Below are 24,014 nucleotides of genomic sequence, written 5' to 3' on the forward strand. Positions count from 1 at the left end.
TGTAGACTCCCTCCTCAGGCCCTTCGTTAGCAGCACTCCCAGATATCTTCGAGACACCACTGACTTCCTGAGGAAACTACAGTCCATTGGTGATCTTCCTAAAAACACCATCCTAGCCACTATGGATGTAGAAGCCCTCTACATCAGAGGTGTGTTGGAAATATTCCTTGAGTCTGAGACGTCGAAAATAGGATTCTAGGTCACCACAGAACTGTATCATGTTCGTGGGGGTGGAGGGGCAAAAGACCATCCTAGCCACTATGGATGTAGAAGCCCTCTACACCAACATTCCACACAAAGATGGACTACAAGCCGTCAGGAACAGTATCCCCGATACTGTCACGGCTAACCTGGTGGCTGAACTTTGACTTTGTCCTGACACATAACTATTTCACATTTGGTGACAATGTATACCTTCAAATCAGCGGCACTGCGATGGGTACCCGCATGGCCCCACAGTATGCCAACATTTTTATGGCTGACTTAGAACAACGCTTCCTCAGCTCTCGTCCCCTAATGCCCCTACTCTATTTGCGCTACATTGATGACATCTTCATCATCTGGACCCATGGAAAAGAAGCTCTTGAGGAATTCCACCATGATTTCAACAATTTCCATCCCACCATCAACCTCAGCCTGGACCAGTCCACACAAGAGATCCACTTCCTGGACACTACGGTGCTAATAAGCGATGGTCACATAAACACCACCCTATATCGGAAACCTACTGACCGCTATTCCTACCTACATGCCTCTAGCTTTCATCCAGATCATACCACTCGATCCATTGTCTACAGCCAAGCGCTACGATATAACCGCATTTGCTCCAACCCCTCAGACAGAGACAAACACCTACAAGATCTCTATCATGCATTCCTACAACTACAATACCCACCTGCTGAAGTGAAGAAACAGATTGACAGAGCCAGAAGTCACCTACTACAGGACAGGCCCAACAAAGAAAACAACAGAACGCCACTAGCCATCACCTTCAGCCCCCAACTAAAACCTCTCCAACGCATCATCAAGGATCTACAACCTATCCTGAAGGACGACCCATCACTCTCACAGATCTTGGGAGACAGACCAGTCCTTGCTTACAGACAGCCCCCCAATCTGAAGCAAATACTCACCAGCAACCACACACCACACAACAGAACCACTAACCCAGGAACCTATCCTTGCAACAAAGCCCGTTGCCAACTCTGTCCACATATCTATTCAGGGGATACCATCATAGGGCCTAATCACATCAGCCACACTATCAGAGGCTCGTTCACCTGCGCATCTACCAATGTGATATATGCCATCATGTGCCAGCAATGCCCCTCTGCCATGTACATTGGCCAAACTGGACAGTCTCTACGTAAAAGAATGAATGGACACAAATCAGACGTCAAGAATTATAACATTCAAAAACCAGTTGGAGAACACTTCAATCTCTCTGGTCACTCGATCACAGACCTAAGAGTGGCTATACTTCAACAAAAAAGCTTCAAAAACAGACTCCAACGAGAGACTGCTGAATTGGAATTAATTTGCATACTGGATACAATTAACTTAGGCTTGAATAGAGACTGGGAATGGATGAGTCATTACACAAAGTAAAACTATTTCCCCATGGTATTTCTCCCTCCCACCCCACACCCCACTGTTCCTCTGATATTCTTGTTAACTGCTGGAATTAGCCTACCTTGCTTGTCACCATGAAAGGTTTTCCTCCTTTCCCCCCCCTGCTGCTGGTGATGGCTTATCTTAAGTGATCACTCTCCTTACAGTGTGTATGATAAACCCATTGTTTCATGTTCTCTGTGTGTGTGTATATAAATCTCTCCTCTGCTTTTTCCACCAAATGCATCCGATGAAGTGAGCTGTAGCTCACGAAAGCTTATGCTCTAATAAATTTGTTAGTCTCTAAGGTGCCACGGGTACTCCTTTTCTTTTTGCGAATACAGACTAACACCGCTGCTACTCTGAAACCTGTCATCATACAATCTTAAGGCTGCTCTAATTTACCACAAAGAGCCATAAACGTAGCCAAGGATTGGCATGATATATGAGTGTCCCCACCACATAGCCTTTCCTCCAGTCATGCCCCTTTTCCCTACCTTTGCCACAGTGGTGCAAGAGCCCTAATGACTGCTCCGCACCATGAGATGATCATCACTTCAATGGAATGATCCTCCCTGGACTGGTGAAGCTGATTTTAGGGTAAAATGCACTGGCAGTACAGTGCAGAACAAAACAGACTCAGAGGCTATGTCTACACTGCACACCAGTGGTGGTTGCAGCGTATAGGGTATGTGTAGCTGTGTGCCACAGTGCAAAAGCTGTCCACACGGCTGTGTATACTGCATACGTCAGTGAAAAGCAATGGCAGAGGAGAAAGGGTTCAGTAGCTCCCTGCTGCCAAAGCCTTTCACTGCAGCAAGGCAAGACTCTGGCAGGGGGGGAAGCCTTTCACTGCTGCTGAAGTCTTTCCCTGAAGCAGGAAAGGTTCCAGCTGCAGAAAACTGGCAGAGCCTTTCCCCACTGTCAGAGTTTTTTCCTGCAGTGGGGAAAGGGTCCAGCAGCAGGGAGACAGAGGGACACTACACTGCTAAAAATAGTAGTGTATATATGGGGGCACTGCTTGGTCAAGTGAAAAGCTGTGTAGGACACATACCCACAAGCTTCAGATGTCTCTTTACTCACCTAAGCAGTGCCTCACCACCTACACTGCTGTTTATACCGAACTTAGGTGGGCTAGCCATGTATCTACTGTACACACCGCTATAACAAGTGTGCAGTGTAGGGAAGGGTAAACCCAGAGTATCTAGCCCAGCCACTATATTGAAAAGTCAGCAATTTCCTTCTGTAGGAGAAAGGACCCATGTTGGTTAAAAGGTGTCCTCCTTGGTTTTAAAACCACCCATGGATTTTCTCCAATTTCCTTTTACTCCACTCTCTGTTCTTCAGCTCCTCTATAGACAGTCTCAGACACTGGTTAATCAAAGAAACTGCTTCTTTGCAGTTCCTTCGGTCTGTAATTGCCATCCTGAATCTCTTTCTCTCATTTCTTCTCTCTCTCATTTCAATCTCAGCTGAACACATATCTTTTCTCCTTTGTCCATCCCCCTACTATTTAATTCTGTAAACCACTTTGGAATATAGATTGTATGAAAGAGGCTATACAAAACTGTTGTCTTGGTCTATACATTATGACGTTTGTTACTACCAGGAACTGTGGGAGGTTATTCTGTTGAATCATTTTGTAATTATTTTTGAGAAACTGGTTCATGATTTTGTAAAAGGGAAAATGTTTTCTCTATTCTGAACATTCAAACTTTAGTTCTCAAGAACCACTCTAGAGCCTGTAGTTAGATAAGACATAGGAAGTACCATATGGGAGCATGCCAATGATCCTTCTAATCTGGTATCCACATTTGACTAATGCCAGATGTTTTAAAAAAAAAAAAAACTATGCAATAAACTAACAATAAAATTGGTGTAAATGAAAGATCAGTTTCTCAATCCAAATGTATCTAAAATACTTTTTTTAATTTTGCTTAAATTCACAAATGATACAATACTGAAGTGTTTTTAAACATACTGTACAATCATGTTAGTTAAATGTTTTATATCAAGGCACAGCACACCATATTTTACAGATATGCCTTGACAGGCAGCAATTTAGTGTAATCCCCGAGATTTGGCAATATTGCCCAGATACAATAGCATGGGTCAGATTTCACATATATGCTAGAAAATAAATAAATAATAGATGCTATCACATTTTATTTGAAATAGAATTGCATATAAAAAGAATATACAATAATTTAATTTGAATAATTAGATTGTTTTGTACTATACATAACAGAAGTGCTTTCATTTGTTTTTAACAAAACATTTTTATATATTAGAAGGATGCAAATAATGAGTCTTCTGTTTGGCCTTCTTGATTTATGGAGAAGAGTTGCTTTCATTAGAAACAAAATGGAGTTAACATTTCAGTTTCATGGCAATCTGAAAGAAAGAAATCCAAAATTACCAAAATATTGATACTTTTAGTATAATGCAAGAATATCCACTGATTGAAACTATTATTTGAACCAACCAGGTTTGTTTTACAAGGTGATCTAACATTCATTACAACTGATTATTTAAACTTTTCACTTTCCTTTGGAAAAAAAAGAGATCTTACAATACATGTTCTACTTAAATGTAAAACTGGATTTGTAACACATTTGGATTAACTATTACTGTTTCTTTTAGGATCTAGACACCATAAATATATTTTCCATCCAAACAAGAATTCTACGTAAGATATTAGCAATGGTAACATTAACAAGGGAAGTATAGATTCTACATTTATTGCAGGGTGTTTACCATATTCCAGGTGTCATTCAGATGTTTATATTTGAGCATTTCTTCTTCGCCTCCCAAAAGCTTTAGATCCCACATTGGTAGGTACAAAGTTGTTCTTGCCTACTCCTCCTGACCTGCTCAGGAAGTCTGCCAGACGATGGGTCACACAGGTTGCTGTGTTACATGCCCTTTTCTGTGCTGTTACACTGCTTTTCAAAGTAAAAAAACATATATTTTACATAGAGAGAATGTAAAGAATACTTTGTTTATATCAATAAGGTGTGGTTTTACCTGGAAAAAGTGCCTCTATAAAAATGGTATTGTGAAGTTCCATATTTATTGTGTTTCAAGGATTTACATATTGTTCACTCAGTTTATAAGTTAAAAAATACTTTTCTTTTTCTAGCTACCAGGTGCTACAGACTCAACTCAGGTTGTGAAAGTCAAACTGGGCTCTTTCTTTCTTGCACATCATCACCAATAGTTAAGGTTCCATAGACAAAATTATCCCCTCAATAATATTTGATCAACTCCATTCCCACCAGCAAATAATTGAAATTTAACAGACAACTGTTGATAATGCATAAGGAGTACAAGAATTTAAGTCTCGCCTGAGTTGGTTCTGTAGTGCTGATGGAGTATAGTAGCAAAAAACCTATTTTAGGTACTCAGATCAACAGCTATGTCCGAACACACAAAAGGGGTGAAATCCTGGCTCCACTGAAGTCAATGGGAGTTTTGTCATTGACTTCAATGGGGCAAGGATTTCATCCAGGAACTAAATCTATAGAGTGAGAAGTTGCCAGGGATTTTTTAGAAATTTTTCAGAGTTGAACTGCACATAGTCATTTTCCTTCTTCTATATATCTGATTGCACTATTTAAACAGCTTTCTTCTTTATTTAGGCCTTCACTGAGCAAGACATTAAGCATTTTAGCAATCCCACTGACTTCGATGGGACTACTCACTTGCTTAGAATTAAGCACATGCTTATGTGTATTGCTGGACTGGGGCCTTAGAGTACATACTTCTATAGTCTTTGTTCAAGCCAATCTTCTATTGAACTCAGTGAGAATGTTGCCTGAGTTAGGACTATATCAGGCAACATTCAGACAAATCCAGAGACCGTACCATAGAAAACATCCCTGGTAATCTGATAATTGTTTTCTCAACATTTCCCATATTATGAGATATACGTTTGTACAGACAAAAAAAAAGTTAAAGAGGCACAAAAGTAGCACTAAATCTGTTGTATTAAAGTAAAAGGGTTAACAGAAAACAAGATTTTAAATTACCCAGATATGAAAGCCCCCCTTTTTCAATCTTTTAATATACAAGTCTACCTCACAGGTTATTTCTAAAACTGATACATGTAAAAAAATCCAGTTATTCATAGTAATATATCACTGTAAAGAAGCTTCATGTAAATAATTTAAAGGAAAATGAAAAAGGAATATTAAAGTTCTTACCTGGATGAGTTCAATGAGAACAGTTTTAAACCTGGATTACATTTCTAGTCTTTTCACATTAGTTAATACAGGCAATGCTTGATGCTTAGCCATTTCAAAAGTTCATACAAATTGTTTTACTAACTAAGATTGTGTGTGTGACTGATTATGTATGCACACATACATATAGAAAGCATTAAAAGGGTCTAGGAGTTCTCCCAATGTATATGACCATGGTCAAATTGTTCAGCTATTCTGGAATTAAATTATTATACAATTTTTGTATTGTTCTGCTCTTCTCCAGTTCTGAAAAGATTTGTAAAACTTTTCTGGTTTTGTCTAGAAATCTTGTATTCCAACACAATTAATCAAAACAGACCTAATCCTCATAGAAAAATAGGTTTATTGAACAAGTGCATGAGCAGGCATGAAAGAAGAGTTTATCTGTACATGTAATAGCTAGAAATGAAAAGCTTTGTTTAGATTTTTTTTTAAATAAATGTCTAAGAAAATCAGTTGAAGTCTCAAGGCAGTGCTGTTCATTCTTTTTTATTTTATTTGCGTTTTTTTTTCTAACTTGGTATGTGTGTTGTGTTCTTTATCGTCCTAACTTTAAGTCCATCGCAAACATTCTCTGTCGAAAACAGAATCAAAATAACATAGCAAAGTTAGCAATCAAGGTTAGATCCACATGCATCAAGTTAAAAAAAAAAAGGGAGAAGGGTGGAAATAAGCATGTCTAGTTGTTTCCCAGGGATTCCCCATAGTTTGCATAGCGTTCATTTTCCAGGTCATTCAGCACATTCCTTTTCTTGCCAGGAGTTCCAGCCCCAACATCAGTACGAGGGTAAGTTTGCAATTTGTGCAATTCTTGAGACAGTTTGCCCAGCACACAAGTACTCAGACTGGCGCAGCGTTTGGAAATAGGTCTATCCAGGCTGCAGGGGGAAAAAACATGCCAAAAAAGTAATATAAATCATGCACATTCATGCATTACATTCCTAGATAAATAAGTATAATTAGGAGACAAAAAGAAAAGGATAAAATCCCCTCACACTCATTTCATGCAGGCGGGGGCACACTTGAAATCAGAGGGAGAACAGAGTTCTATCATGAACAAAATGAATATTGTTTACTTGATCAAGCAAATCGATTAGATTTTGGGATGCTGGTAGTCAAAGGAGAGGGGGGTTGTCTTCCAATGTACTAGACATGCTGTTCATTCTCTCATTCATCAACATGCTTTGCAATAGGAATTCATTAAGGTTAATGCAAATGTACTTGCATGCCTTGGCCCTGAGGCGCTGCGTGCACTATTAGGATGCCCCGCTTCAGCCAGTGGCCTTCCATGCCTCACGACAGCATCATGCACTATCGCGACAGAGAATCCAGGAGCGATCGAACAGCCCTCAGTACTACCACCGGGAAAACGCACCGCTTGCTGCCATATTTTAATACAACCCCCTCCTTGAAGTTCAACTCACCCTCCAATGGTTTGGTTTGTTTTTTAAATTTTCTCTCGGTTGTAAAAAAAGATAAAAGCAGGTTAACAATGTGGAATCCATCCACCTGATACTGACACGGGAAAACATCTCTGCAGTACCATCCCTTCCCAAGTATTGTACAGGGTCATCCGCAGTCCCAAGGGAGAGGAAAATCTTAGCCTGCCCGAGCGTCTGCTGAGGTGGCTCTTGCTGGGAAATCAAAGGGACGCACAGAGTGGTCCTGCTTCCCCAGCATCTGGGCATATCCCCGGGGCTGTAGCCCTTACCTATTCTCCTCAGTCGCTTGTTCCACTTCTTCCGCGGTCATCTGAACAAATTCTTTCACCAACGCATTTAATAATCGCCGAGCTTCGTAATCACTGAGTGTCACTCGATCTGTTATAGAGTCTAAGCCAGGTCTAGGTGGAGACAAGCGAGACAGCATGAATACAAGAATAACTGCTGCAGAGACTTTTGCATTTGTGCACGCACTTAGGCAGATGAGTTCTTTTAGACACTATTCAACACTGTTGAGCGTGTCTTTGTCACTAGTGTCCATATATATACCGAACTCAAGACAAAGACTACTCGTTCCCTCACACACTAGATAAGTAATCGATTGCATGATAAAATATGAGCATTACAAAAAAATAGTATTAGAAGATCTAAGTTTTCTCCGTTACTATAATCCACTTCCTATGTGCAGCCATAAAGAAAACTACATGTCTCCATTCCGTTCAGATTCAGTGCTCCGAAACTCATCAGTTTCCACCGCTCTTAGCTTCTTACCTGAGTGGGGTTGCCTGGGAGCGATCCATCTGGCACATAACCAAGGCATAAACAGCAAGGAAAGATGAAATCTTCAGCATAACCATAATGTCCTCTCTACAACAAAGATTCAGATCAAACGTGGCCATTTTCCAACCTCCTCAATCTTATCAGATCTACTAATGATGCAGTCTTTCTCTAGGCACACTTAGTAATAGGTTGAAAAGAAAAGGAGTACTTGTGGCACCTTAGAGACTAACAAATTTATTTGAGCATAAGCTTTCGTGAGCTACAGCTCACTTCATCGTAATGCATCCGATGAAGTGAGCTGTAGCTCACGAAAGCTTATGCTCAAATAAATTTGTTAGTCTCTAAGGTGCCCCAAGTACTCCTTTTCTTTTTTGCGAATACAGACTAACACGGCTGCTACTCTGAAACTTGGTAATAGGTTGTTATTGTTAATTTGCTTTGGTCTCTTGCTTTAGTTTTCTCAAATAATTTTCAGAATTTTTGTATATGACCAAATTGTAATTTTTGGAGTATTTTCAGAGTTAGGATTACTATCAAGATGTAACTAAAATGGGATTTAAATTAATGCAGATCTGTGCATAAACTGATGGGAAACGTATCTCTTCTCCCCTGTAGTTGAAGCACTACACATAATTTCATGCATTTAATGTGTCGGATCTGAACTGGACAAAATGGCACTTCAGGTACAGTAAATCTTATGAAAAAGTATGCAAGTTAAAGCTTATTTTTAAAATATGAAATATGACCAATATTTTATGCATTCTCATTTTTGCAGAATATTAATAAATTTTAATCGTTCTAATGTTTAATTTAAAAATTAAAAAGAATTCTGTTTGTGTAGAAATCAGTACATTATATTAAAGAGTGTTCACTTCCTGGTACAGTTTACATAGTAGTCTTCCAACTCAAATACAAATTAGATAAAATTATAAAAACAGGTCCATTCAATTAATTTTAATAAAAAAAATCCCAAAATTATGACCAAAGATAAATAAATCAGATGAACTCAAGTCAAGACAGCAGAAAGATAAAAATATCGTATCTTGAAGACCTCCTCCATCTGACACACAGCTTTAATTAAATATCTCTAGATTAACTTCACCTTTTCACTCAGAAATTAAAACACCTATTACTACCTACCGCATATATTGCTAGCTAACATACAATGAAGGTTGTCACTCTTTAAACTTTTACCATTTTATAACAGATTTGTGAAAAACTCAAAATGATTACAAAAGAAATCAAGCTATGCAGCCCAATAATGTAGAGATTAGGGTGTTTTTTCCATACAAAATGTAATATACTACGCAGTATCGGTTGCTTTCAATTATTCTAACGGGATTATGTATCCCTTCTTTTATCTTGGTACTTTTTATTTTTGTTTTATTTTATTTTGAGGAATCCAGTAACGTGTAATTTAGAAGACCATACGAAATCTAGCTAATTACAAATCATGCGTTCTCTGAATGCACAGAGAAAAATCAAAAGAGAGAAAGGCAACACAAACTATAACTGGGCACCAGTTAAAGACCTTCCTGGGTACAGGTACAGCTTCAAGCACTGCAAATTCTGCTGCACTGAAGTAAACTCACTAAACTCTAGATTTAAGAAAAGAAAAAGAAAGAGCATGCTTACCTTGAAATGCAAAGCTTCTTAAGAAACAGTAAAGGCTTCCTCAATATATGTTTCTAAAGCGTGATGCTGTTCAATGCCTAAGTACCCTCCTTTTATATCTACCGCCAGGGTGAAAGCGTGTAGGCGTTTGACCGGCACTGGCCAGCCAATCACGAGGTCTGTTGGCAAAATGTAGCCAATCCACAACCGGGCACGAAACCCACTGCTCTCCAATTACGTCATCTTCCAGTCACTGAGTATTCCATTCACAAAATTTGCTAGTCAGTTGGCTACATCTGATAGGTTTATTTGCACTGAGGTCACTGAACGAAAAAAAGACGGATCACATCGGACGATTAATGACAAGTAAGGGAAATCGTCTCGAGTCATTAATATTGTACAGTCCACCCCGTACCCTCACAAAAAGTACCATATCTTTTTAATGAAAAATTCCAAGGACAGGTTATTTACTTATTAGAAGCGACATCTACTGCAAAAAATACCGCATTGCAGACAGAAAAAAGGACCTTGGCAACGGCGGATTATCATTATTTTTATAGTCCTCAAATGAGTGGCTATAGTAATGTAACTGCATACATGGGAAACTAGTATTTTTTACAAATATTTTCTAATAGTACAGTTGTTTGTTTTGTAACAAATTAAATCATGAATGCAGAAGTTATTTCACTATTTTCCTAATGAATGGGAATTGTTATGTTACTAAATAAGTTTAATTATATCACGTTAAGAGTATAGTATCCGGAGCAAATAAATCTGTTATGCTCCACATATTAGAAAAGTTTTTCCTTTGATACTTTGAAGCCCGATACTGCAAACCTTGGGTACCTCACTTGGGTAGTTCCCCTGACTTCAAAGGGCCTACATTTTGAGGTTTCAGCCTGTCGATTGCCAGGTTACACATTTTCCCATAGTTCCTGGTATCTAGAGTGCATTTGCATTTGGCCAAGTGTATGGGGGAAAGGGGAAATTTAAAATAACTAAAAATTAATACTAAAACATTCATGGAAAGCCCCAAAGCCCATGGAAATTAATGTGAATCTTCATTCTGATTTCAATGTACTTTAGATCAGGTCTTTTGTTTATAATGAACAAAAATGACTCTCCTTCCTTTATCAACCAAGAAGAGCAATTTCCATTTTTCCTCTCTTTCCTCCTTTCCTGTATCGACCATGCTGAAGTCTTTCCACATAGCATACCTCGCTTTCTTTATTGTTAATGTAAACTAAATTCCGAGTTAAAGGCCAAGCATCTTGTAAAATAATTCTTTCTCTCTGGCTATTATATTCACTTTTCATAGGGTTTGAGAAACAAGAATAACATTAGTCTCCTGAGTCATTTGAAGATTAGCGCAACCTAGTGGGGTAGGCAGTTGTGTGGAAAGCAGGTCTGAAGAGAGATGCTGGTTAAGACTGAAGGGATTGGAGTCTACTTTCCTTCTTTACAGGGACTTCTATTCAGAGCCAGTACTTAAATTGTGACCATTTACTCTTCTCTGTTTCTCCTTTGAACAGGACTGATTTAAACTGGTCTTTGGTATGCATTCTTTGGACGACATATTTTCCATCCACTGAATCGAACGCAATTATTGTTCACAGTATGAATTTGAATTCCCGTGCAGAAAAAAAATAAAAATAACTGCACTGTCTTCTGCGACACACAATTAAGACTCGTAGTTTATTTAATATAGAGGAAACTGCATCCTGAACTACTATGTTACCAACGGTAGCACCTGATATTGCGAAATAATGTAAGAACCCATCTCTATTCCGCAGCAAATTGTCCGCAGAAAGTGTACAAACAGTGGGACAGGCCCGACCATCGTCTCTCAGAGGGGAGGATTGCTAGCAGATGTTGTAGCCGGCGTGATTCAGTCATTTCGTGCTACGAGCCCTGTCTTTACTGATTGCCATAAACACCATTATAGTGGCAGCTTCCTTTTGGCAGCCTGCTTGGAGCAGCTGGGAGTGTTTGGAATTTGTCTCCCATCCGCGTCTCCCCCCCACCCCCTAGTCCAGAGTTGAAGTGGCCACGTTCCGGCAGCTGCCAAGCTGCTTCCCTTTCCTGGCACTTTAGAGATACAAGAGCTACATCCGCAGTGGAGAAGCCTCTGCCCGAGCCAACCGGCTCAAGCTATAGGGTCAAATGAATCACTCTCAGAGGGTCTCTTAGTCATTGTCTAGAGGCGTTGTAGACGTGTCTCGAGTTTGCACACCTGCTCCATTACAGGATGGTTGGATTTGCTGTATGTTTGTAAAGCTGTTTTGCACACACACATTGACACAAACACATCCAAAGGAAAAGATCGGACAGCAAGTCGTTTTTCCTGTGGAAAATATCAATAAGGTGTGTACTTTCTCGGTGGGTCTTTTCTTCGTGTCAGAAAAGCTCTTTATAAAGGGCAGAAATAAGTTCTGCCAACAACAACAAATGGGGATAAACCACTTTCTGTTTGCATCACCATAATAAACATTGCATTTTCTTCTCACTTTAATTAAGTTTCCATTGTGCTATTGAGAATATTCCTGGTGGTAAGTATAATGCTTTTCTTTTACTCTGCTTTCCAAAGTGGGCGCGTGCGAATCCATCCAAGTACCGGATTTCAAATACTTTCTGTTAATAACATTGATTCATAGGAGAGGGAATAGAATTACTCCTTAACGAGAAACAGAGCATACCAATCTGTAGATCGTCGCGGACCCGGGGTTCAAGAGTAAACCCTAATGTTATGCAAGCAGATTGTTCCCCTCTCATTCATCTGCTGAAGGGGAGCCTTTGCACAAGCCATGAGGTCCATTTGGCTGCCTTTCTGGCTGTGTGCGTTTGGCAGGGATCTGGGAGTTGGTTCCTGTGTAACGGTGATACGGGGAGTCTGGAGGGACAGTGAGAAGGGTGGTTAGCGAGAAATCCCGCTCTGGGAGCGCTGGAGAGGGCGAAAAGAATTGCATCAGGCTGATTGCTTCTCTTTGCTTTAAAGCAGAAAAAGCCTTTTTATTGCACCCCGGAGACTTACATTGAAAACCTTTTCAGCCTGTCATAAGCATTTCAATTTGTTTGTAGACATGATACTCTCCAGACATATAATATGAACTGATCACCCATGGACATAATTACTAAGGTAGAAGCCAAACTATTTCTCTCCTAACCCAGACAGCTTTGGACCCTGCGAAATTCCGAAGGAGACCCCCTGCCTCTGACATCAAGTAGACGGATAGGAAAAACCTACAGAAGGGTTGCTGAGTCCTGTTTCTACACAAAGCCATCATACCATGTGACCACAATAATAAAGCTTTCAAGAATGATCTCAAAAACTGAAAGAGACTATTCCTGCACGGAAATATTATCCAATACGTATTCGATATACACCCATATATAATCATGATTTCTCCATTTACTTAAAAGAATCATAGATATGTAGATAGCATAAACATAGATATAAGTATAGATATACGATTTCCTATTTCATTGTTTCTCATTGTTGGAAACTACCGTCTACATGTGCTTGAACATCAAATGTGTGACTTTTTTATTTTAGGTTTCATTGATATTTGATAATGAAACTTTACATTAACACTCTACTGCAACCTTCCATTTCTGAAAAACTGCTGAAATTACATAATCATTTTACAGAATATGGCTAACAACACTTTAAAATGGGTAATTGGGCTCCCAAATCCCCATTTAAGAGATTAAAATTGTAATTCATGAGGGGAGCAGGTGCGCGGAGCGCTTTTAAAAATCAGGCCACTCATTTAGCTGCCTAAATTTGGATTTACGAGCCTAACTTTCTATAATTTGATCTGTACACAAAATATAATTACAGAGCTAGCTTGTTGTAGTAAAAATATTTATATCCCGATTGATAGAGTTTGAAGCAACAAGATGAATGCAAAATATGTGCTGATTTTGTTCATGTTATATTTAGTTCTAAAGCATAAATATACTTTGATCATAGTGAAAACATGTTAAAAGACGAGCACAATTCACTGCCTACATAAAAAAGGCATTGCTGATTTTTTTTTTCTGCCATTTTTTGGTTTTCCATTACCAAGCTTCTCCAATACACCCATGTATAAGCCGCACACCTTGGATGATTGTAAATCATCCTCAGGTTTCCTCAGATGACCAGGAATTCATGTCTTTCTAAACTCTCTAAAATTTTCCCTGGGTTCAGGATTTAATGACAGTTACAAGTCCAGAGGGGGCTTCGATGTTTTATTTTATTTTCAGGCTTCCGACTTCAACTGCAGTACGCAGTAAATGGCTTTATATAAATGCACAACTATGCTGTAGATGTTATTTAACTGTAAATTACCTTGGGTTTATAATTTCCCCAAGATTTCTCCATATTTATATATAGAATTTCGACTTTTCAGTTTTTGATAAAAGTGTCCACATATATTTAAGTTTTATTCCTCTTCTTACACGAGGTATACTAACATTTTACCACGCCTGTACTTGCAATCTTACATGCGCACCGAATTAATGTCATGTAAGAAAACTAATCTAAAAGAATTATCATAATTTCAAGGGATACAGAAATTAGTGGACTGCTGACTACCACTAGGACTATTTCAAAGCTTTGCTAAGGATTTTCAGGGCTGCCACAGGGATGAAATTCTTGTGTTTTTTTTTCAAGAAGGTTCACCATCCTCCCGGGAACTGTTGTACGTGCGTTTATATGGATTTCATCTACAGAAACAAGGAACAACTTATTTGCAACTGAACATGTTCTAAAAGAAAATGTTCTAAAAGAAAATGTAGGACACTCACCAAACTCATCTGAATTTGTGCCAGCACAATGACAGCACAGATCCCTTTGCTAAAAGCCATAACGAATTTAAAGATCAATCTGCAGAAATGAGAGTATCTTAACCTGAAATGCAGAATTGTGACTTGCATTTCAGTAGAATCCCTTGGGAACAGTTTTTGAAGTTTTTATTTATTTTTTATTATTATGCTTTTTCCTTCTACCAGATTAATGGAAGTTTGATTTTAAATAACCCATTCAGAATGCTTATTTTCAACAAGGCAATTTCTAATACTCTATTGGAAGACTGAATTAATGTGTTTTGCCTCTTTGGTATCCTTATTTCTGGAAATTAGAAATAATTGTCTTTGAAGCAGACAGACAGGATGAGGTAATATCTTTCATTGGACCAACTTCTTGTCCTTAAAGCAGTCTGTCATTATGTACAGTTAATTCTTTGCTTCACAGTCATTACATTAGTCTTTTCAACATGGCCTGTACAGTTATTCACATTACAATAAAATATATTTGCTTAAAGGAATCCAGCTTTCCACATCCACATAAATATTTTCTCTCAAACATATAGATAGAGCTGGGTTCATTGTAGCATAATTAAAAAGCTACATTCTGATTGTTTTTGTTAGAGATGCAAATCTATAAAGCAATTTTCTCTTCAATGAACAGATTTTCTATTTAATTTATTTCTTCATAGGGAGAACCTAGGTTTCTCAATAACAGGACTTGCCCTGTCTAGACTCGGGGCAAAGTCCCGTTTAAAATTGTTAATATTTAAAAGTTTTAGCTGACACTTTTTAAAACTTAACCATTTTCCCTACTCTAGACATTCCCATTGTGTCTTCTGATCCTGATTAGCCCTGCTAAGCACCACCAGCTGAAATGATGTTAAACAAAATAATAATGTTTACACTGTGTGTTTAGTAGGGTGTTAGTTTACGTGTTCTAACACAAAGTAATTTTCCAACATAGAAAAGCATATAAACTGCACAAAGGAGCTGCACATGAAGGAACCACAGGGAGAACAGCCACTCTCCACAGTGGTTCCACAGAGGACACCACAGACACTCACAATAGGTATGCGCTGAGATGGTGCCATAGCTCCACATTTATCATACAGATCCAGTGACCTGTGAGGAATTGAATTCATGCCTCACCCTCTCCATGCACAGAATACAGGGGTGCACAGAGTCTAACTGAGCCTTATGCAGGTAGAATAAATTACATCATATGAGTGTGTCTATAGAATTAAACAGTCCCTTTCTATAAAGGGAAGCCTACAGAACATCATCTATCTAGTCCAGTATCCTGCCTCCAACAGTGGCCAGCACCAGATGCTTCAGGAAAAGTGCAAAAAATCTTGCAGGAGGTAGATGTCTCATCCTAATACCCAATGGAGATTGGCTTAAACTCTGAAAATGAGGTATTATATATTTTCCCTTTTTTGTTTGTTTGTTTGTTTGTTTGTTAGCATTAACTATAATTCTGAATGTTCTTAACCATAAAAATGTCAAATCTCTTTTTAAGTACTGCTTGTCCAGTCCAGTTGAAGGGCCAGATTCAGAACAGCTGTAAGTGGGTATCAATTCTGCAAAAGTAAATAGAGTTTCACCTACTTACAACCAGATCTCAATTTGGCCATTAAATGAGCATCTGCCCTGCAAAATTTCTTGAAGTTTCCTGAGCTACATAACCACTAAGGTTGACCCCAGCGTAGAAGTATTTTCTCTCTAACTGCCATGGAAAGCTGAACTGGGCATTCTTCAGCCACTGCTTGCTCAAGAGCTCAATCTGTGAGTCCAACAAGTCCACTAACCTGTTGATCTCTTGACAATGCATAACTGAGTCAATGAGCATGTGAGCGGGTTGGATTTTTCCCAGATGTTTAAATTTTTTTTTGGCCAACATATTAACATTGTTGAGAATTATATTTTTAAAATATATGCTACATTCTGCCTTGTTCTTGAAATGGTGGCGAAAACAATAAGGGTAAGAAGAGTGAAGATCTTTCTACCTGATTGAGGGAGAATGCAGTTTTATGTGTAGTTAACTCATACAAATTTATGGAATTTTGTAAAATTAACACAGATACTACAGGGATAAGGGGAGTGGCCAGATAGGTTAGACAGATTAATTAGATACATTTGGAGTGTGGCCTCCCTATCTAGTCTATAATAGTCTTCCTAGCTGTTTCTGTCACCCAGAGAAAGGAAGCAAAGGGGTACACAGGGCTTGCAAACCTCCTACCCCGGGGAAAAAATACAGAGATAGAGATCAGGAAGAAAAGGGAGGTTTGCATAGGGCTTACCATTGATAAAAGGGGACTTTACCCATCACAATGACTAACAGGGCAGGTCTGGTGACTAATAGCACTGAAGTAACTCAAATGGGTTATATAGTTGTGGCAGGAGGATGGTATAATGGACAATGAATGTTTGGTACTGTTTTTTTATGACAAACTATGGACTTTCTATGGCTTGTATGTTTCGGAAGACCATGACATCATGAACTGAAATTGTTTTTGTTTATAGTCATCAGGTAATTGGTTCATATCTCCTTTAATACAACTCCTTCACTCCAAAGAAAATACACCTGCAGATTATTGAATGGTAATCTAAATGTAAGAAATAAGGTGTGTATATGTTTATATGTGTATGAGTCATGTTAAGATATGATCATGCTTTGGATGTATTGTTAGGCTTAAGGCTGAAGGCAAAGTGCTGGAAATACACAGTAAGTGATTATATTCCAGGAGGACACACACCATTGGGTGTTGTAATGTGATGATCAGATAGCTCTTTGTAAATGTTACAAAACAAATTATAAGGTTGAATATCTTTTATTCTTCAAACCTAAATAAAAATGATTCTGATATTAAAATAATGTAAATGAATGGCACACTGTTTTTAAAAACAAAAACAAGTAATCTTGTCTAGCTTATTATCATCACCATACATTTTTTAAACTGAAAGAATGTTTTTAAAATATAACTTTCTTTTCACTGGCTTGCATTTTTTCACAATGGAAAGAAGCTAACCAGTTTCACTTCAATTTCCCATGCAAACACAAATCTACAATAAGCTGGTTTCAAGCATTAGAGTAATTTTTTTGTTTTTGTTTTTTTGTTTAAAAGACTGTTTACATTGGATTATTTTTAACTTAATGGAAACATTTCCTTTGGTCTTGGGTTTTGTAAAAGCTTGTTTTTATAAAATCTAAATTTGAAAACTAATTTAACTTAACACATTCTTTTAAGAAATATAAAAAATTTAAAACTAGGGGTCAGATTCTAGTCTGCACTGAGATCTGGTTAGCACAGGAGATAGGGACAAACTGTCAGGGAGCCATTTATGGTTCCCTGATTCTCAGCCCTCCACAGTTCCAGTCCCATTCCTTCTGTTGGTTTGAGCAAGCCCTGGGCCCTACTCATGTTAGCTGGCAATGGGTCCCATCAGGATCTCCTGTCAGTTGTAAATTACCAAATCCATGATATGCCCTCCTCTGTCCCAAGCCATATCTCTGAGATGGAAGGGGAGAGTGACATAGGAGGTGGTTATACTGGCTTTATATCAGCTGAGGGCTCACTCAACAAGGGGAATGCTCAGCTCACCAAATATGGCTAGTATATGTCCCCTTTACACCTCTGGAGCAGCATAAAGGGGACAGATTGATGAGAGAAAATCTGGTCCAGAAACTTTACCTTAATTTAAATTCAGTAGATCTCTTTAATTGTATACATTCTGCATTTGAGATAGGGGGTGAATATCCTTCTCCATTTCTATTTGAAAAGTTAGATCAGAATGGACAATTAATCTTGTTATGCATATGCACGCACACGCACACACGCACACACACACACACAGGACTTGATTGCTTGCACGAGTGAGAGTCGCATGATTTTGCCCTATACATTAATGGAATGTCAGCAAAAGTCAGGTGGAGAAACTACAGTCTAGGTCTTCAGTTTCAGCCAAGGTATGCTCAGCACAGGACATAAGGAAGAAGGAAGAGGCTACACAAGCCTTCTGCCTTTCCACTCCCAGCAATCAGCAGAAGCTGATTTGGTACTGATAGCGCCATAGGAGCCATTCAATTGACCCAGGATCACTAGAGCACAAGATGCTCAGACCACACCCACTTACATCCTTACATGCTCTGATATGCCCTCTACACTGGGTGGACTGGGAGCAGGTAGCCAGCCCCAGTAAGCTTTTTAAGACTGCTTTTCATCTCAATTGTGTTGCCAGAGTGTTGCAAAGGAGACAATGCAGGGCCAAAAACCTAGTCTAGTCTTTTCCATCAAGCTTCCATAGAAGATCTCTTTCCTTGTACAGTATTTCTGATAAAGAGTAGGTCAAGGTGAGGGATACACATTTGGAACAAAAATATTACTAAGTATTGTACTCATTTGACTGGAGAGTTGCAAACTCTCATGAGTTAATTGCAACTCTTGTGATATTTGCTGTTTTACTTAAACCCCATCTGGTGGAAACAAGTGACTCCTTGAAAATCTCATTTTTTAAAGTAAATTTCTAACTCTCATGGTTGAAGAGGAAAGCTTCAAAATGTAATCCAAGTGTACCCTGAAGGCTCAAAAGCAAACAAAACGATCCCCAAATTGAATATTTTTAAAAAATCTCAATTAATTTTTAAGCCAATCTCATAATTTTGGGGGCCTGCTGCATGATTTTTTAACATTTAGAGTTGGCAATACTGTGGCTGAGAAAGTGCAAATTTTCAGCTTCTGAATAACAAGCTGGCAAGAGAAAGTATGAGATACTACTTTTTCCTGTTTAACATATCTACAAAGTATCATAGCTCTTGCAGTTTTAGCTAGCCAGAGACTGTAATTTAGAAACTGGTAACTATTGTGTTTTTATGGGTGTGTTAAGAACATGTTATTTAACTCCCATAGATAAAATCTTGTGTTTGCCAGCAGATTTATTAAATGAGTTTCTCATATTTCATTTTGCTGAGTAATTAGCATGTGTATCTCATGCACAGTTTCTACAGATCTCTTTCTTTCAAAGGAAAAGGAATGAGGAAATTTTTTTCTAACTTTATCTTTCTAGGATATAAAAATGTTTTCTTGTAGAGTATGCTATTTATAAATTATGGTATGAATGGACTGGACAAGAGCACTAGTATATATCATTCGGGAAACAATCCTGGAGTTTCAGGGAGAAAACTATAACCTGTTATAACTTTTCCAACTTATTTGTGTGGTGAGAAGTGTGAAAGCAATAGCCAGTGTTCTATAAATAGGGGGTTATTGAGTTAAGAGAATAAGTAACATGGGTGAATGCAAGCTTGTGAGATACAGAGGGAAATTGTTCCTATTCTTTTAAGAGCATAACAGAGATATCATAAGATCCCCAAAAGACACAAAAAGAACAGTGACTAGATAGAGAGGGAGCTTAACTCCTCCGATAGAATTTCTCACAGCTCAGCTCTTGGCCCCTTTGTATGCTCCCTCGATTTCTTATCCTGGAGTGACCTGATCATCTCATATGGGTTTAACTATCATTTCAGTGCTGGCAACTTTCAAATATACTTATCCACTATGGACCTTTCTTCTGTATTCAATCACGCATTTCTCAGATGTGTAATCTTGGATGGTTCAGCATCTTCTTAAGATCAACATGGCCAAAACTGAACTCACTGTTCCTCCTGAACATTCTTCAACATCTCCATTCTCTATCACAAATGATAAAACTACAGTCTTCCCTGTTACCAATTATCTGGGTGAGGGTCAACTTCAATTCCTCTCTTTCTTTCTCTTCTACATCCAAATCTGGCCTGAATCTGGTTACTTTTTCTTCCACACTATATAAAATCTACTCCTTTCTTTCTATCCAAATGGCCAAATTGCTCTTCCATGCCCTAATCTCCTCTTCTTGAGAATTTTTATACTAAATTCATTCCCATCCATCTCATGCAAAATGTTGCCAAAGTGATCTATTATCCTTCCTTTTCTTTCTTATCCTATACAAGCTCAATAAAAATGATGCCCATCCAGATATATTTAAATAACAGAAGAACCCTGGAAATGGTTGGCAAAGAGGAGGATGAGACTGGGGCACTAGCTGAGATCTCTGGGTGGCTAACTTATGGCCAGTGAAGACCATGAAAGTGATTGCCATTGAGAAGAGTGATCTGAATTGTAGTTTGGGAATAAGAATCCATATTAGATTTAATCTTTGTGAAATCTAAGTATGGATGTGTGATGGCTACATTAAATTACCTTAGTATTGGACAAATACAGATGGGGAGAGGAAATGGGTCAGTTCTGAAATGATCAAGGAGAAGGGTGGTGGTGGAGAAATAATTGTGTGGAGGTGACTGAGTCACAGGAACTGTCATAAGAATCATTGGTCCATCAAGTCTGGCATCCTGACTAATATAGTGGCCAAAACCAAATATATAAAGTAACAATGCACCTAGCTAATGCTACAATAGTGTGCGGAAAAAAATCCTTCATGAGTCTCTGAATGAAAGGTAAATCTACAGTATAAAGTAGAACATATGCTGGAACTCTGACAGCTTGACTGGTTGAGGGGAGAACATAATCTACAACTTGACTGTTTAAAGAAGAAATTTAGTTGGCATGTTGGAAAGTTCAGGATGGGGTTAAGACAATTTCTTATGGACAGGGAGAAATGTGTGGATTCCTTAGTAATGGAGTACAGATTACAGTAGAAGTAGTGATGTATTGATATGAGGAGAGAGAGAGAGAGATAAAAATGGGCAACTCATTTAAGACCTCTAAATCGGAGCAAGTTATAAGTCCGTAGTTAGCAATCTGTCAATAAGAATCACCAAATATTGTAGAGAAAATTCAGAAAAGTACTTGTGAGCACTGGCACTATATACTTTATGTTTATTTTTGTTCCACCCAAAGATTCAAGTTAATAAAAGAAATTCCATCTCTGTGCATGGAGGTTCAGTACAACTACTCTGGAATTTCCATGTAGGGAAATGGCCTGAATTCAATTTTGGGATAGCTGCAGAAGATACTTAAGCAATGAAAGACATGGCAGTTTGTAGTTTTCACATGAGTTAGTAAGACAAAGTAAAGATTATGGGAGATCCTAGGGTTTACCTTGTCCTGCTAACTCGTATGAAAACGACAAACTAACTTGTTTCAAGAGGATTTTTGCTCATGTTAGTTAACTCAAAACAACTAATTAGAGTTACGAACACACCTCTTTTCACTAATGAAAACAAGATCTATGTGTATAGTTCTTTACCATATTTTTATTTGTTTGTGGAATTTTGATTTCATATTTAATAATTGCCTCTGCCTGCTACCCCATGAAAATGAATTAAAAATAACCCTTCTGCATATTGCAAAATGCATATTGCAAAAAGTGGAAAATATGTGAAATCCCTGGAAAGCTCTGCCAGCTGAATTCAGTGTTATTGAGCAGCACAAGCAGCGTTGTTGCCTTTTTTGAAAATGTAACGCAATTAGGACTGGAGTCTTTGCAGACAGACTAGACCTACAATAAGGTAAGGGTTTCTGTTGCTCTGTAATACACGGTGAGCAATTTCCTTGATCCTTTACTATCCTAGTAAATCCTTTATTGGAAGGAGTCACCTAGGCCTTAAAACAGCATACTGGTAATGCTCTTCAAATTTGTACATATGCTCTACTGATTATAAATTTCCGAAATGATCATATGGCCATATCATATCATTGTATGATTACTTACTGAAAAAAGATTACATCTTTTGAATACCTTTCTCACCTTGTATCCTGCAAAAGCTATCATCAGCACAGAGGATCAAAGCTGACAAACTGAAATTATCGTGCAATTTTGGGAGTAGATGGCACAACCCTAAGCAATAATCTGTTTAGCTCTCTCAAAGAAAGTGCTGCTGAATACAGTCTACCCAGTGTTTGGGACACTCCCAGTTTCTCCCAAACACTTTAGTCACTGTAATGTCTTTGCTAAAGAATGTAAAATGGAGTGCTTTTATTAAATTTTGATTTGCAATTCACACTTCAAAGACACAATGGTGGAGCGGCCAGAAGAGAGGATAGGTATGGAGGGGAAAGTAGAACAGGAATGGTACAATGCTTTGGCCTGTCTGTGTATGCTTTTTTTATAACCTCCCATCCCGATTTAAAATAAAAAGATAGTGTAAAAAACTAAAACCTTGAGTTTATTGTCAGTCAACCTCCTCCTTGGAATACACTTGTTTTTTTCCTCCTTTTCTCTCACTTCCCCCTCCCACCTTAATCACCTTTCACTGGAAATATATTCAAACCCCTCAATCATGGGCAGGTATAGTACAATTTGGTGCCACAGGACAGCAATTCAAACAGTTTGCATTTTGTCTCCCACAGGAGCCTGCTTGGACTATAGCAAAATAAAAATTGAAAAACTTTCCAAAGTTAAAGACCCCTTTGTTAATTAATGACTCAAATAATAAATGGCTTCCTGCCTCAAACATGTTCATAACATTTTACTCAGAATAGTAATCTTTTTGGATTTTTAGATGGAAAAGTCAATCACTTGGCATACCCTCCCCTCCAAACCAACAAAACAATGACATATGGTAGACTATTCTAAAGCTCCGATGTGATTTAGGAGCCTAGGTCTCCTTGAAATTCAATAGGATTTAATCTCCTAACTCACTTAATTACTTCTGAAATGTTTCCACATAGCCCCGTTTGAAAACTTCTGCTCAGAAGGTCTTCCCAGGGCCCCATTTATGGAGTTAGGGTCTGGTGCCGAAGGCTGGCATGCCATTTGACTTCAGCAGAAGCTTCTTTCAGTCTAGGGGAAGCATATTCCTAAAGCATTGCATCTTAGCCTGCTCAAACAACCTTGTAAGAAACAGATGGCCCAAAAAGCTCCCCAAAGCAGTTAGGAACCAAACCAGGACAGCTTGCCTGCCGCTTTCAAGCTGCCTCCTTCCCACCCTCTCTTCCTAGGGAGGTGCTTTATTTCCCTCTGCTCCTCACTACCGTTTGCAAGGGATATGGGGGGCTGGGCACTAATTCGGGCCCGTCTGGGACTTTCTCTGAGGAAGCTGCACAGGGTGCACCACAGGCCTGTTTGTGACCCGCAGCGACCTTGACTGCAAGCACAGGTGAGAGCCCTCGTTGAAACAACCCACAAGGGCCTTGTCAGCTAATCTCCCCAGTCATGGTGCTGCGAGACTGGAGCGCGTGGGTGAAGTAGGGGGTTCACAGCTGGCGGCGGGGGGGGGGAGGGGGGAGCAACTCTCCAGCACGTATTTCGGCTGCCCGCTGCAGGAGGGTCAGTTATGTAAGCAGCCTGCCTCGCTTCGCCGCTGGCTGAGCGAACCCGGGCACTTGGGAGGGGAGGGGAGGGGAGGGGGCGACGTAATGGCCACCCGCTGAGGAGCCGCAACCGTCCCCTCCAACGGCCGGAATCCCGACGGCCCCCTGTGAGAACTTGAGGCGGGGGGGGAGAGGCCGGGGAAGAGCCGGCCGCCGGGCGGACTCCGCCAATCACATTTGGAGTCTCTTGACTAGCCCGGCCGCCGGCCAATCAGGGCGGCCGA

The 24,014-nt window shown here is 39.1% G+C and overlaps 1 protein-coding gene across 4 annotated transcripts; it reads right to left on the reverse strand.

Moving 5' to 3' along the window:
- Positions 1 to 3,519: 3,519 nt before the first annotated feature.
- CALCB (calcitonin related polypeptide beta) lies at positions 3,520 to 9,795 on the reverse strand. Of its 4 annotated transcripts, none has more exons than XM_038404283.2 (5): positions 9,713 to 9,795; positions 8,069 to 8,164; positions 7,567 to 7,698; positions 4,369 to 4,553; positions 3,520 to 4,005 (listed from the first exon to the last, which is right to left on the reverse strand). In XM_038404283.2, the coding sequence occupies exons 2-4, from the start codon at positions 8,152 to 8,154 to the stop codon at positions 4,394 to 4,396; spliced, it is 378 nt and encodes a 125-aa protein (XP_038260211.1). In that variant the 5' UTR covers positions 8,155 to 8,164; positions 9,713 to 9,795; the 3' UTR covers positions 3,520 to 4,005; positions 4,369 to 4,393. The 4 variants fall into 4 exon arrangements, with proteins under 4 accessions (XP_038260211.1, XP_038260210.1, XP_038260208.1 ...); XM_038404282.2 differs by having other exon boundaries at positions 4,369 to 4,556; XM_038404280.2 differs by lacking the exons at positions 3,520 to 4,005; positions 4,369 to 4,553 and adding exons at positions 6,329 to 6,733; positions 7,231 to 7,311.
- Between the last annotated feature and the right edge of the window lie 14,219 nt (positions 9,796 to 24,014).

The sequence above is a fragment of the Dermochelys coriacea genome, chromosome 6, assembly GCF_009764565.3.
Source record: "Dermochelys coriacea isolate rDerCor1 chromosome 6, rDerCor1.pri.v4, whole genome shotgun sequence".
NCBI classification, from domain to species: Eukaryota; Metazoa; Chordata; order Testudines; family Dermochelyidae; genus Dermochelys; species Dermochelys coriacea.